This window comes from Molossus molossus, unplaced genomic scaffold (genome assembly GCF_014108415.1).
Source record: "Molossus molossus isolate mMolMol1 unplaced genomic scaffold, mMolMol1.p scaffold_m16_p_4, whole genome shotgun sequence".
Taxonomy (NCBI): Eukaryota; Metazoa; Chordata; class Mammalia; order Chiroptera; family Molossidae; genus Molossus; species Molossus molossus.
In genome coordinates this window covers 944,988-960,301 of record NW_023425377.1, presented here as the reverse complement: position 1 = coordinate 960,301, position 15,314 = coordinate 944,988, and the positions used below count along the sequence as shown (strand labels likewise).

General features: G+C 64.8%; 1 protein-coding gene across 8 annotated transcripts in view; it reads left to right on the top strand.

Annotated features, from left to right (window-relative positions):
• MAD1L1 (mitotic arrest deficient 1 like 1) overlaps positions 1-15,314 on the top strand; it is a 199,305-nt gene that overhangs the window by 173,562 nt on the left and 10,429 nt on the right. For all 8 annotated transcript variants that reach the window (XM_036240352.1, XM_036240353.1, XM_036240354.1 and 5 more), the window contains one exon: positions 5,419-5,609. In XM_036240352.1, the coding sequence (XP_036096245.1) occupies positions 5,419-5,609 (191 nt within the window). The remainder of the gene's footprint in view (positions 1-5,418; positions 5,610-15,314) is intronic.

Here is a 15,314-nt window from a genome sequence, read left to right as displayed (position 1 = left end):
CGTGCCTGACGAAGTGACGGGAGCCTCTGAGAAGCTGCTGGTGTGGCCCGGCCAGCCTGGAGAAGGCAGGCTCTCGGCAGCCGGGCAGCTCCCGAGCCCTCGGGTGGGCGCATGTCGCTTGTGCACGGCGGGCAGGCTCCCGGAAGCACTCTGCAGAGCCCGCTGGGCCAGGACTGTGGGCCGAGGGGTGGCGCCCCTCCTCTCGCTGCACAGGGGCGGGAGATGTGAGGGGACTCGCTGTCCTGCCCTCACCCTGCTGTGCACCTGGAACTGCCCCCCTGCTGTCCCTGGGCTGACTGCCCGCTGGAGTGCCCCCAGGTGGTCCGTCTGCCTCGTTTGGGTTTTACCTGTGTCCTCATTGGAGTGCACCTTCCTCTGGGCTTGGCTCTACCTGTTCCTCCGTGTCCCCGCCCAGGCAGCCAGGACAAAGGTGGTGACCCTTCCCAGGGAGTCCTGGAGCCCAAGCCAAGAAGTAGGTCCATTACATGTCACCAGACGAGCGTTTCCGGATCCTTCCACGTGGGCCAGCCGTGGGCCGCAGAGCCCAGCCCCCGCCCTCGTGGGAGAAATGGCCGGTAAACAACCAAGCAAAGAATTGAGTGAAGATAAGTCAGAAGTAGTGCGTCCTACGAAGATGCAACACTCGGGGGTCTGGAGGGGCCCCTGGCGGGGCTGATGAGGGCGTCCTGCCCCACCCTGACAGCCTGGCTGGTGAGTCAGCCTTCTCGGGCCTGTCCCCACATCTGTCAGAGGCCCGACGAGGCCAAGCGGTGGCCTTCACTCCCGAAGTGGCAGGTGGGCTGGGAACCTGGCGCCCGGTTAGGCCCAGGGACAGCCGTCCTCTGGGGCTGTGCCTGCTCCCTGAGAACATGGTGTCACAGCAGCGCTGCCTGTCACCCCAGGACTCGCCCACCCCATAATCTGGCAGGCGGTAATTGCTGGTGTCTTTTCAGATCATTCTGGGCAAGGTGACAAGCTGTCCGCCAGAGGGACTGCTGATCACACACCCTGCTTGTGCGCCGGCACCAGGCCGACCGGGCAGCCAGGCAGCCGAGCAGGGGCAGCGGCTGCTCATCTGCATGTAATTCCAGGGCAGCGTCCTCCTGGCGAAAGACGTGCAGTTTCCGGCCCAGCAGGGACGCAGGCTCCTCATGGAGACCAGCCCAGGGGCCTGGGCTGCAGGCAGCTCAGCAAAGACAGCCCCTCGGGCAGCAGAAGGCTCAGGCCCGGGGATGGTGGGCTCCGTCCACCCGTCATTGAGACCAGCAGCTGAGTCGGTGGCACCCCGCCATGCCCGTTCTTGGAAAGGCCTCCTGCCCGAGTGCTGCCCAGCAGCGGGCATGCATCTCAGCAGACTGCCAGGTGCCCTCAGTGCCTGCCAGCCACCTGGGATGTGGGGCGGGAAGGCGGAGTCCGAGAGGAGCCCGGGGCCCGGCTGCAAATCGGTCATGGGCCTGCCGTGGTGACTCCCTCCGCTGCTAATAAAGTTGCATAAATATTTGATACCTAATTATTAAATATTTAAAAATGTAAAGCTGAAACGGTTAAGGAGTTACAAGGCATGAATAATTCAACCCTGGATGTGTGGCGGCGTGGCCCAGCTTTGGAGCCAGCAGACCCTGACGTGGGCCTGGAGGCCCCGGAACACTGCCTCGGACACGGGCTTTGTGCCTCCCCACACGTGGGTGCCTCAGCTCTCGTCTGGGCCCGCGGGAGAGACGAAGGCTCTGCAGCCACCCCGGGACTGCTGAGCAGAGGCGGGTCCCCTCCTGGCCTTTGTCCGGCTGCAGGACCACCTCAGAACATGCCGACTTCGTTCCTGGGCGCCCTCCAGGTGTGTGGGGGCACACTTTGCTCCCCATCTCCTCCAGGCCCAGCGCCTCATGTGGAGCGGCTGCTCCCGTGTGGCCTCACCGTCCAGTCTCATGTCTGAAGTTCCCTCCAGTGACAGCGTCCCCATGGTACGTCTCCTGCAGACCTCTGGACACCGGGCAGGTGACCGCCAGCCTGCCACTCCCGGCTGCTCACAGCAGATGCCAGGCCGTCCCCAGGCCGTCCCCAGAGCTCAGCCCACAGCCTGGCGCTGGCTCCCATGTCACCTCACTCCGTTGTCATCCCCATATCGCGCTCCGGTCTTGCTCCAGTTTGCCCTCCGGGCCTCCGGAAGCCACGAGCTCTGTGGCCGAGTGGCCTAGTCCCTGTGGCTGGACTTTGGAAACGAGTCCCACTGCTGAGAGGCGGCTGTTCCACCACTGGTGTCCTGGTGGAGCCACGCTGTGTGCCACGGGCCGCGTGTCGATGGAGAGCGTCGCCTGCTTCCACACTCTGCCTCCTTAGGGACACCGAGGGGACTGGCCATGGAGAACCTCGGAGAGGCGGCCCTGCCACTGGCAAGGTCAGACCTGAGGGCACCGCCTCCCTCTGCCGTGAGGACCCTCCCAGGCTGCAGAGAAGAGAGAGGGCAGAGGGTGCGGGGCCAGAGGCCCACAGACAGCCGTCCTGGCCTGGAGCAGAGCTGGGAGGCACTTGTCCAGCTCCTGGGAAAGTGTAGAATGCACACCCCCTCCCGCCAGGGCAGCCTGGACCCCGCCTCCTGCGCCACCCTGGGCCTTCCAGCCGCGGCCCCGAGAGCACCCCGTGTGCCAGGCTGAGAAATAGCCGCCCGACTGCGCCTGGGCCCCGAGGGCTGCGGCTAATGGCGAGGTCGCTCGGCATCGGCCGAGGGCTTCCATTCACTTTGCAGGAAGGAAATGACATCCTGAGTCTCCACAGAGAGCTTTCAGAGCCACTTCCAGTCCTGCGCAGCCTGCTCTGGGGCCACGAGGGCCTGGAGGCCTGGGAGGCCTGGCCTCCCCCAGCGGCTGGGCTGCCCTCACCCCTGCAGCTACCCTTCTGGTGGCTGCGCCCGCCCAGTCGGGAAGGGGGTGGGGAGGGGGCATCGCCTCCCACGTTGGCATGGACTGAAGGCCCAGGAGACTGGCTGGACGGCCAGCACCGCCCCACTGCACACCGAGCTCACAGGGCACGAGCAGAAGGGAGACGTCTGCGTCTGGCCGTGGGCACGCTCACTGGCACCCACACGTGCGCCTCGCCACCCTCGCCCCGCTCGTCGCTCTGGCGCTGCAGGGCCCGCTGCACCCTGTTCCACGGCGGGGAGGGGCTGCATTCCCGCTAGCTGGCGGGGTTCTGTCTCCGCCCCTCAAACCGCCCCTCTCTTCCAAGTCCTGGCTCTGCCTGTCTGACTCCTGGCGCGTCTTCGGGCGAGGCTGCCCCACCCCGGCACAGCAGTGGGGTTGTCCTCTTCCTGGGCCGTGTCCCCCGCTTCATCTTTCTGTCCCCTACTTCCCGTCCCCCGGGACCCATTCCCCTGCGGCCCCTGCTCTGCTGGAGACGTGCACAGCCTGGGCCACACGCCAGCGCTCACCCCAGACCCCCCATCCCCTCGGAGCCCGTGCCTGTCTCCTGGGTCTGCTTCCGGAACCCTCCTTCCCCTGGCCGCGTCTGGTTGGGCGGGCATGTCCTGCAGGAGCCGGCGGGTGGGCCGTCCTCAAGACCCTGCGTAGGAGAACCCTCGTCCACTCGCGGACAGTTGGCTGGACCGAGGCTAACGTGCAGGGGCAGCTCGATCCCTCCAGAGCTCCCAGGCTGCTGCTGTTCGCTGTCTTCTGTTCCGCCGGGTGGGCCTGGGGATCACCGTCCATGTGGGTCCCGGCTCTTTGGGGGTGTTCTGTCCGTCCACAGAGCTCTGGGCACCGTCTGTCTCCACTTCTGGTCCTGTTCATGTGGGGATCCCTCGGAACTGCTCCTCCTGTGCTCTGTGACCCCTTTGTGTGCAGCCCTGTTTGGGGGCCCAGGTCTCCTCCACTCGCTGCCCTCTGTCTTGTGTTGCCCGAGGCGAGCAGGGCGCTGCTGGGCGGCTTCCTGCCTCTTTGGAGTTTGTCTGTCCCTCCTTCGTCCTGGACACTCGGCTCCGCGTCCAGTGATGTTAGAAGTTGGTGGTCCTCTTGTTTTGACGTCGTCTTTTCCTCCAGGTGGCTTTGTCTGGGGTTAGCTCCCGTGTTAGGCGATTTCTCAGTGCCTGCGACCCCTCACGCTGGCTTCTGTGGGAGGCGGGCACTGCCCTCCACCGGCTGCTCCTGGGTGGGTGGGAGCTGGTTCTGGGGCCTAGGGTTGTGGGTCGCACCTCTGGGGCAGGTCTGCAGGACAGGAGGGTGGAGAGCCATCCAGCGGAAGGGGTGGGCAACAGGGACCGTAGTTGGCAGCCTTGGCCCGCGCCACCTGGCACATCACCCCTGTCTGACAGTGCAGTGGGTGACCGAGCACAGAGGGAACCCACATGGGGCCCCGAGTCAGCCAAGCAGGCGCTGCAGCTGCCCACCCTGGCGGCTGCTGCCCCCCCTCGCCGCCGACGGGTGGAGCGGGACAAACACCGGCTCCGTCCGCCGCATCTCGGGAAGCTGTGTGCTGGTTTTGACCGAACGGACCGCAGGGCTCTCCTGGCCGTGCTCCAGGGTTTGTGGAGAGACGGCCCAGTGCTGCGGCTCCGGGCCTGGCCACGCCTCCCCGAGCCAACAGTGCCGACGCTGTGCGCAGGAGCGCTGGGCACCGCCTCACAGCACGCAGTCTCCCCAGCATCTCAAGGCAGAAGGCCCGGCTTTTATGTATTTAGCCCAAACCTCATGTGAATTGTCCACTGTTTATGCAGGGATTGAGCTACAAGCTAACGGGGGTCAGAGCACCCACGGCTGGGCCCGCCTTGGGGCCGTGGTGTGAGGGCTGCGCCATGTCATGTGTGACCCCCTCCTGGGTCCTGGTGCCGGGCTCCCCAGGAGTGCCCATGGCCACACCGCCCCTCGGGGTTGAGGGCCGAGCCCGGCTGCCCCTGGGAGCCCGAAGCGCGGACCAGGCAGCGCTCGCCCCTGTGCAGCGGCTGCACCTTCTCCAAGGTCGGGCTGCAGCTGTGGCCAAAGTTTAGTTTTCCCATCGGACACCTGGGGTCCATCCGAGGCCACACAGCCTGGGACAGGGCCAGCCCTGCTGGGGAGCGTGGCGCTGGGTCCTGGCTGCAGTGCTGGCCCTGTGCTCGGTGCCCTCTTTCGAGCAGCCCTGCCTGGTTGCGGTGCAGGGCAGGTCCACACCTCGTCACCCCGGCCCCTTGCACCCTAACTTGGGCCCATCCTCAGTGCTGGCCGAGAGCTGACCCTTTTGGAAGGAACCAGGCCAGGTGTGGGGCCGGTGCTCAGAACCGGGAAGGTGCAGGCCGTCAGAGTTCTCTGTAGTTGCTGCTTTCCACAGGGCACCAGGCCACGAGCAGCCAGGCCGGGGGTCGCCTGGGCTCTCCACTGGTCGAAGCACTCGGGGAAGGGAGCTAAGGGTGGCAGGCGGCACTCCCCCTCACACTGCCCCGTCTCTCCGCAGAGCTGAAGAAGCAGGTGGAGAGCGCCGAGCTGAAGAACCAGCGGCTGAAGGAGGTGTTCCAGACCAAGGTCCAGGAGTTCCGCAAGGTGTGCTACACGCTCACGGGCTACCAGGTGGACATCACCAGGGAGAGCCAGTACCGGCTGACGTCCATGTACGCCGAGCACAAGGACGACTGCCTGGTCTTCAAGGTGGGCCCACCGGAGCGGGGGGTATGGGGGCCTGTGGCCCAGGGCGGGGAGTCCGCTCGGCCCTGGTGCCTGGAGACCTGCGCCCTCCCTGCCGTGTCCGCTGCAGGCCCAGGGCGGGGAGTCCACTCGGCCCTGGTGCCTGGAGACCTGCGCCCTCCCTGTCGTGTCAGCTGCAGGCCCGGGGCGGAGACTCCCCTCAGCCCTGGTGCCTGGAGACCTGCGCCCTCCCTGTCGTGTCAGCTGCAGGCCCGGGGCGGGGACTCCCCTCGGCCCTGGTGCCTGGAGACCTGCGCCCTCCCTGCCGTGTCCGCTGCAGGCCCAGGGCGGGGAGTCCACTCGGCCCTGGTGCCTGGAGACCTGCGCCCTCCCTGCCGTGTCCGCTGCAGGCCCAGGGCGGGGAGTCCGCTCGGCCCTGGTGCCTGGAGACCTGCGCCCTCCCTGCCGTGTCCACTGCAGGCCCAGGGCGGGGAGTCCGCTCGGCCCTGGTGCCTGGAGACCTGTGCCCTCACTACCGTGTCCGCTGCAGGCCCAGGGCGGGGAGTCCGCTCGGCCCTGGTGCCTGGAGACCTGTGCCCTCCCTGCCGTGTCCGCTGCAGGGCCCGGGGCGGCCGTCTGCAGAGCAGCTGAGCAGCTCCCTGGAGGCAGGACAGGACCACTCTGAGCTGGTCCTGCAGTGACACCTCCCACCTGTGACTGCGTCGGTGACTGGGGAATGTTGTGGGATGTCCAGTGTTGGGCTCGGGAGGTGTCCTTGGTGCTGCCAAGATGTGCAGCTGGACCTTTGGGACCCAGGCTGGCAGGAGGCACAAACCACTGGACCTGTCGGCACCTCGCTGTACGTCTGTGCCTGTGTCCGTGCTGGACAGCAGCTGCCATCAGTGCCCTGGGGAGGACAGAGCCCGGGGGAGCTGGGCAGTCCCGGGAAGGTCGGGGGCTGGGCCATCACCAGACTGTCCACCCTGCTTCCTGCCCTGGGGGGTCTTCGTGGAAGAAGGGCGGTAGGCGCTGTGTGGCCGAGGGCCCCACCTGGACTGGGCCCTGGTGGCCCTGTGCGGGCTGTTCCAGCCGCAGGTGGGCCGTGTGGGGCTGAGGAGCAGAGAGAGAGTCCTGGCGTCCTGAGGCCTTCCCAGTGCCTGGCCCTCCTGCAGGGTGTCGAAGGAGCGGGGCTGGCACACTGTGGGTCCTGGGAGCCCGCCTGCAGCCTCCCTCCTCTGCGGGCAGAGCGCTGGCTCTGGAAATGGCCAGGCATGGCCCTGCCAGCCTGCAGGTCCGGGGTCTCTGCCCGGAACCCCAGGGCCTTGCGACGGTGTGTGTGCATCGCTCACTCCATCCAAGGCCCCTCAGAGCCTGGCCCTGGGAGCAGATCCCCTCTGCAGACCCCTAGACAAACCTCCTGCTGGCTGGGTGTCCAGGGGACCCATTAGGAGATTTCTGACCAGAGACCCGAGCAGAGGGTGTCAGCGATTGGCCTGCCTCTCACTGCTCCCGAGGCCCAGCTGCTGCCTCGTCTGCTCGCGGCCCGACCTGCACGGTGCTTAGTGAGGGCTCGGGACGGGACAGATGGGCCAACGAGGGGAGATGAACAGAGGCCCCTGGAAGGCCGACCAAGGGCTGAGGCGAGGTGGCTCGGGTCCCACCTCCTGCAGTCCCACCTCCGCCTGCAGATGGACTCTGCCTTCCAGGGGCCCAGGCCAGCGGCCCTGCCCCAGCACTGCCCAGAGGGCCCGAGGGGCGTGTCGTCCGCACCGCTCCTGGCTCAGCAGTGCGCCTGGGCCGGTCACCTGCTCACGGGCCCAGTGCCCGCCTGGAACGAGGAGCGGTCGGTCTAGACACCCTGCGGGTTGCCGGCCCTCGCGTGAGCCGGGCCTGAGGGGCGCCCCAGCAGCGAGCAGCTGAGGCCAGGAAACGTGCAGGGAGTGGCCCGCAAGCCCAGGCTGCGCCACAGCCCCACCGCAGAGGCAGCCGCGTGGCTGGGGCGGGAGTGCAGTTTATTTTGTTTTCCCAAAGGTGATTTTTCAGGCAGGAAGGGCTGGCGTCAGAGTTAGAAATAGCTGCGTGCGGTTCCACTTGAGCGGCTCTGCCGATGCGCGCCGGGTAACAGAGCTTCGCCCAGCCCGCAGGCTCCGCCAGGACGGACTCCGGTCTGGTCCCATTGCCGCCCCCGCCTGGCCTGCGCCCGCCCCCCTGCCTCCAGCTCCGCACTCTGCAGGGGGTGGTCCTGCTGGCAGCTCGGTTGCCTGCTGAGCGGGAGGCCGTGCCCAGGGCCTCCTCTCACGGAGGTTCTCAGGGGACTGTCCTTTCCTCCCTCTCCCCTGGGAAGAGAGCTCCCTGCAGGAAGAAGAAATGGCCTCTCTCAGTCCCGAGCCCAAAGTACTATCAGTACAGATGGGTCTCCGTGCTGGTGGTCTCCCCAGCATGTCCAGGTGCCCTCCTGCGGGCACCGCCATCCCGGTGCCACAGACGTGAGCCTGGAGAGGCCAGGACGCTGCCCAAGACTATGGTCCAGGAACTCAGAGCTGGGGTCCGAGCAGGGCAGGCCAGTGCCTGTGCCTGCTCACCCCGGGGGGCAGCTGGTCCTGGGCCTCCAGGAGGGTGACCCTGGTGGGCGGCTGCTGCTGTGAAGTCTGCATCCCCCTCTGTGCTGTGCACCTGCCCCTGGGCTCTGATTGCCACGCGCTGGCACCCTACAGAGCGCCCAGCCCCCACCTCATGCCCTCCCACCCCTGCCCCGACTGTCAGGGCCCCGCAGGCTTGCCTTCTCCAGCGTCCCGCGGCCGTCACCGTAGCACACAGCCTGGTCAGACCGGCTCCTGTTACCTCCTGACCTGCAGTGTTTTCATGGCTGACAGCTCGTTCTTTTCACTGCTGCATCATATTCCACCTGCTGGGCCAGTTCACCATCACCTGCTGGAGGGAGTCTGGGTCGCTTCCAAGTTTTTTGAGATTATGAATAAAGCTGCTGTGAACGGCTTTAATTTTTTTTCTTTTTTTTAATTTTTTTTTTTTTATTGATTTTAGAGAGAGAGGAAGTGAGAGAGAGAGGTGGAAACATCGCTAGAGAGAACATTGATTGGCCGCCTCCTGCACGCCCCCCACTGGGGATGGGACCCACACTCTGGACATGTGTCCTGACCAGGAATCGAACCAGCGACCTCTTGGTGCAGGGTTGACACTCAACCACTGAGCCACACTGGCCAGACTAAATTTTTTTCTTCATTGATTTTAGAGACAGAGGAAGGCAGAGGAAGAGATAGAAACATGGATGAGAGAGAACATCAATTGGCTGCCTCCTGCATGGCCCCCACTAGGGATCAGGCCCACAATCTGGGCGTGTGTCCTGACCAGGAATCGAACCAGCGACCTCTTGGTGCAGGGTCGACGCTCAGCAGCAAGACCGTCGGCCTGCAGACCAAAGAGTCTTGGGTTCAATTCCTGGTCAAGGGCATGTGCCTGGGTTGCAGGTTCAATCCCCAACCCGTCGGGGTCGTGCTGGGGGCAACCAATTGATGTGTCTCTCTCACATCGATGTTTCTCTCTCTCCCTTCCTCCCACTGTGTCTAGAAATCAATGGGAAGATATTCTTGGGTGAGGACTAACAAAACCAAACGACCTCTCTGTCCATTTAGCCACAGGCCATACAGCAGCCAGCAGGAAGCAGGGTCCTGGTTCCGCCCCCAGCCCACTGTCCTATCTTCCATTTCCTGTGTCCAGACCCACCGTCCACCTCCCTGTGTCCTTGTGGCCGCCCCTCCCCGCCTCGCCATGACGGTGGTCCCGCTGAGGGCCGGGCTGCCCCGAGCACCTGGGCAAGAAGCGGGTCTAGTTTGGGGTGTGTCCTGGGCAGTCCCTGGAGTGGGGCTCAAGTCAGTTGCTGGAACTCCGAGTTGGAGTGTTTGAGGACTAGGGAAAGGGGTTCCTTCTCTCTCGTTTTGAAAGCAGGAGAAATACTGGCCAGGAGAGCACTCAGACTTTCCTGTGTGGGCCAGGCCTCTGCCCAGCCTGCCGCCTGGGAGCCCAGCTGCTAGCCACCGGCCCCTGGGCTGAGGCTGAGCCAGGGTCTGTTCTCCAGGGTAGTCCCCAAGGGAGGGCTCCCAGACCTAGCTCTTGGGGCGTCAGCCGTGCTGTTCCCCCGGAAGAAGCTCCAGAACAAGCCGTCCGGGTGCAGCCTCTGGTCCTCACAGCCCAGCGCGGCACGAAGCCCCAGCAGTCTCTCACCCACCAGGCAGCGGGAGGCCTCCAGGGCACACGGCCCTCCTGGCCCCTCACCCCTGCTCTGCAGGCCCCTGGCCACTCCTGCAGGCTGTGTGGCAGCTGAAGGCCTGGCTGAGGGCAGAAGGTGCCGAGCCCTCCTGAGGGTGCCCAGTCTCCCGTAACAGTGGGATCCAGACAGACGCTTGAATTGCAGTTTGCTGCTGTGGGTCCCCGATGCCACTTGGAGTCACTTTGAACGCACAGTGACCTCAGAACCCCTGAGCAGGCCTGGAGTGCATGACTCGGGGTGCTCCAGCAGCCGCACGGCAGGCCACAGCCGGCCCCTCCCGCCACACGCTTGCCTCCGGGTGCTGGGCCCCTGTGCGGGAGGTGGGCCTGGAGGTAGGGCTGGGCAGCAGGACACGGATAAGCCCATGGAGCTTGGGATGAAGCCCACACAGATGTGTGAAGGGCCACGGCCTGGCGCAGTGAGCGCTGCCTTCCGATGGCTGGAAGGAGGCGGTCAGGATGAGGCTGGAGAAGTGGGCCGGCTCCTCCAGCAGGTGCGGGCTGAGCCCCGGGGGTCTCAGGGTGTGTGGTCTGTGCAAAGGCTGGAGATGGGCAGGGCCTGGCCTTCCTGGGGGGTGGGTGCCAGGGGATCAGACCGGTGCTGCCACGGGATCCCACGGCCTCCGACACGTGGGGCTGCATCGCCCTCCGGGCTGCCAGCACCCACCAGACTCAGCCCGCAGCTCCGGCGGCTTCTGAGTTTGCTATCGTATAATCAGCGTGGAGCAAGCCTGAGTCACTCGTAACCCGTCACCAGCGACATGTCCCTCCGGGGCCTCCACACGGGCTCCAGGCTGCTGTGTCCTGCTGAGTCCGGGCTGGCGTCCACAGCTCTTTCCTGCCTCGTCCACCCGTGTGTATCGGGAGCGTTTCACACGCGCTACATGTCCTCTTGGTGATGCTCCGATGGCCACATAACGGCCATTTGTGGTGGTGCCGCGAGTCCCTCGGCCCCTCCCCTGTGGACAGACGTCAGGCCACTCCCCGTTTCCCTGGCTTCTCTGCTCCCTCACGACTGGGAGAGCCCACAGCGACGGCCTGGTCCCAGACCTCTCCTCTGCCCTGCCCGTCAGGTGAGCCCTTTGGGGGGGGGCAGCCACTGCTCGCTCAATGCTCCAGCCTTGGGGGGCTTCAGAACATGTCAGTACCACCGAGGTTAACGACCCCGATCACGCTCAAGGCGCTGCGGTCCCTGTTACCCGTCTGACCGGCCAGCAGACTGGGACCCCCCCACCCCAGGCAGAAAGACCCGCGGCAGGTTGGGCGTGTTTCCGGGAGAGCTTGGCCCAGAGGTCGGGGTGGCGTCCCTCACCTTTGGCTCTGGCTCTCTGCTCCTTGCCGCTGTCTGCACTTTCCCTCCCCACACCAACCTCCCTCCTGTCCTTCATCTGAGGATCCCAGACAAGGGCCGTTCGTGTGGCCAAAGGGGCAGAGCAGGAGGCCTGAGCCTGGCAGGGTGTGACGGGGAGGAGAGCCGGCCAGGCTGTGGTCCTGGTTTGCTGCGACTCCGAGGGCCAGGCCGCAGGCTCCCCTCGTCCTTCGTACGGAGTCTTACCTCCAGCAGATTGGAAGGTTCTCTTTGTGTTTGTCCCGCTGAGGCTCGTCAGGTTTCTCGGATTTGTGGGTTCAGAGTTGGTCAGATTTGTGAATGTGGCCGATCATTTCTTTAGCTCTTGTTTCTGCACCTGCCCCCTGCGGGGACTCCAGGGACACATGTTTAAAATGCTAGCCATCATCCTGTCGGTCACCAGTCCCGGGCCACGTGTGACAGAGACAGCCAGACCCTTCTTCCGAGCTGTGGTGCGTCTTCACGCTCACCCACCCTGTCTTCCCGCGTGGCTGATCTGCTCGCTCTCACCCACGGGGTCTTTCATGTCAGATACTGTATTTTCCATGTCTAAAGGTCATTGGATCTTTTACATCCTAACCTTCCCCTCAGTGGTCTGTGCTGCGTGACCTCAGCTTCCGGAGGGCGGGGCCCAGGAGTGGGCAGAGAAGTTCTGGCTCAGGTCTGTGCTGCAGGCTGCTGGTGGCTTGTGGTTTTCTGAGGCTGTGATGAGGTCCACAGGGCAGCAACCTTACACGTCCACCACGTGGGCCTCCACGGGCTGCTTCCGTGTGCCACCTTGACAGGAGTGATGACGGGCATGTCGCCTCTGCCGTCTGTCGGGGGCACACAGACCAGCCCCGGTACAGGCAGGCGGCACCAGGCAGCAGTGCCAGGAGGCAAGATCTGCAGTCCAGAGAGACCCGGGTTCGGTTCCTGCTAAGGGCGTGTACCTCGGTTGCAGTTTGTCCCTGGCCCTGGTTGGGTCATGCGGGTGACCAGGAGGCCAGGGCCACCGTGGACGCTAATTATCATACTCCTCCATTGTGTTTATGGTTTCTTGTGTGTGGTTGTAATTGTTCTTTTTTTTTTTTTTTATCCTCACCTGATGACATTTTTCCATTTCTTGTTCAGATAGAGTGGAAGGGAGAGAGAGAGAGAGAGAAACATCGATGTGAAAGGGACACACCAAGTGGCTGCCACCCTCATGACCCAACTAGGGCCAGGGACAAACTGCAACTGAGGTACGTGCCCTTAGCAGGAACCGAACCCAGGTCTCTCTGGACTGCAGGCCGACGCTCTAACCGCTGAGCCAAACTGGCCAGGGCTGTGTTCTTTCAAGGCACTTGTCTGTTAACGCCATCATTTCTGGGCTTTTATTGGCTGGTTTTCCCTTGGCTGTCGGCCACATTTCTCCTTTTGCTCAATAACTGTGTCCATGTGTGCCGGACGTCACGGACGTGCGGTGGCTGAGCAAGGTGTCTGGAGCAGGTCGGTGCGCTAGTCCGCGAGCCTCCATGGCTGTCTGGGTTTGTCCAGACCCGCCTTTATCCAGCTGCCTAATCTCTGCACGAGACGTCCCCGTCTGGGCCCTTCCCTCCAAGGAGGCTGCTGTGTGCGCAGACACCGGAGCGCCCATCAGCAGGAGACCGCGCCAGTCGTCCCAACCACGGCGCTCCCCCTCGGCTGTCCTGCCCTGTCCACGTGTGAGCACATGTGTCTGAGACACGTATGGGGCTGCGTGGCTGTTTGGTGGGTTTTCACCAAAATAAGACCCTGAAGGGCCCTGCTCTGTAGGTCCACTCAAGCCGCCACAGCAGGGCGCCGCGGACCAGTGCTTGAGCCACACGTGTTCGCACAGCCTGGAGCGGGGAGGTCCGCGCACCCGGGAGAGCCTTCCCGGGCTGCAGGTGGCCTCCATCTCCACGTGCACTCACGTGGCCTTGCTTGGCGCACAGCAGGGCGGGGGCCGTGGGCATCCTGGTGTCCCTTCCTCTCTGCACGAGGACATCGCCCTCAAGTACCAGAGCCCACCCCGTGACCTCATTTGGCCTTCGTTACCTCACTGAAGACCCCGCCTCCAAACAGCCACACGGGGGTCACCACATGCATGTTGAGAGCACAGTGAGTTCACAGCGCTGAGCACCCATATTTCTGTAGGAAACCCCCGCGCCCCACACTGCTGTACCCCAGAAACCCCTGGCCACGCGGGGGCCTCCAGCACCCCTCGTGTTGGTGCATGCTCCGCCCAGCCAGCTACTGCTCTGCCTCCAGGGCCCTCAGGACCACCTGCCCCGTGGAAGCCAGGCGGGGGAGTGGGGCCCAGGGCAGTGCAGGCCCAGGGCACTAGCTGCCGCTCACGGCCATCTGAGAGTGGACGCGATCTTCCGGGCAGCCGGCCCTGATGAACTGTGCAGATGTAATCAGTTCACATCCCAGTGTGCGGACGGTCTTCCCCTGGGAGCTGGAGCCGCCTCAGGTGCCAGGAGGCCGATTCCTCACCGAGCGACGTTATTAACGCTGAGCGCCCCTCCTCGGGTGCTCGGTTCTCCTGTGTCAGAGAGAGACGTGTCTGCCTGTCTGGCCCTCCCCCACATGCCACTTTTGTAAATAATATTAAAGCAATTTTTTCTGGGGAGACCGGAGGGAGCATGGCAGTGGAGCAGCGGCGTCCTGAGGCCTCCAGGGCCTGAGCTGGCGCTCAGGGCGCCACAGAGCCGGGGCCGGAGGCTTCGCGGAGCCCTGCGCGCCCACCCCCGCGGTCCCCTGCCCGCTGAGGCGCAGTGCCTGCAGCCCGCGGCCCTCGCTGCCGCCTCCCAGGGAGAGCGCACTGTGGGTCTTCCCTCCGAGCTGGACGGCCGCTCGGCACTGCGGGCGCACTGTCCCCCAGTGAACCCGGGAGGCGGGTCCCCCTCGCACCTGCAGGTGAGCTTGTGGGTGCCCGAGAGGCCCGTGAAGGGCGACGCCAGGTGGATCCAGGTCCTGTCCTTCCGGAAGGAGCGCGTTGGGGCTCCATACCCAGGCTCCCCCTGGCCTCTAGGGGCAAGGTCCTCGTGCTTCCTCGGACAGGGCGGGGGTCAGAGCGCCACGGGGAGGCTGCACCCTGAGCTTAGCTCCTCTGGGCAGTGGTTCTCAGCTGGGACGACTCTGCCCCCGGGGACACTTGGTCTGTTTTGGTTTTGGTTGATCCTCACCTGAGGATATTTTCCAATAGGCTAGAAGGGAGGGAGAGACAGGGAAATATCAAAAAGAGAGAGACACTTAGATTGGTTGCCTCCTGCACAACCCCGACTGGGGCCAAGGATTGAACCTGCAACCCAGGCACACGCCCTTGTCCGGAAATCGAACCCACAACCCCTCAAGCCACAGGCAGACACGCTAACCACGGAGCCGCACCGGCCAGGGCTCAGTATGTTTTCAGTTGTCACTTTGGGGCTGTGCATCGAGCAGGTGGAGTCCAAGGATGCTGCTCGAGGTCCTGCAATGCCAGGACCCCCCACAGAGGAGGATGGGCCCCAGAGGTCCTCAGTGCTAAGGTTGAGAGACCCTGCTCTGGGGAGCTCCTGGTGTCCCTCAGTGGCTGGTGAGGTGCCCCGCACAGCTGTGTGTTGGACTCTGAGGTGTGTGGGCCTTGGAAGGAGAGGCGGCCACTCCAGGTTGCTGAGTCCGGGGCAGGAGGATCAGCGCCAGGGGGCAGGCCCCCAGCCAGCTCTGAGGGAGACCAGGGTGCTGGCATCTGACTGAGGAGGCTTCACACCAGCCCCCTTTGGGCCAGAAAGTGTGGCTATTCCCGGGGCCCCCGGCGGGGCGGGCAGAGCCCAGTGCTCACCTTGCCTGTGGCCCTGCCGTGGTGGTCTCCATGTGGGCAGGTGCAGAGGCCTGCAGGCGGGGGTCTCGTGGGGTAGGACGTGGGCGTCTCCAGTGGCAGAGCCTTGGCGGGTGAGGAGAGTGCCAGGCCGCCAGCTGCAGCTGCCTGTGAGAGCCCCGCCCACAGGAGCCAGACTGCGCCGTGGGCCATGGCCGTGGGCTGTGGCCGAGGGCCGTGGGCCGTGCTCATCCGCCACGTGCTGCAGGGCGAGCCGAGGGCACGGACCTCCAACGGCAGCTCTGCCGTCTTC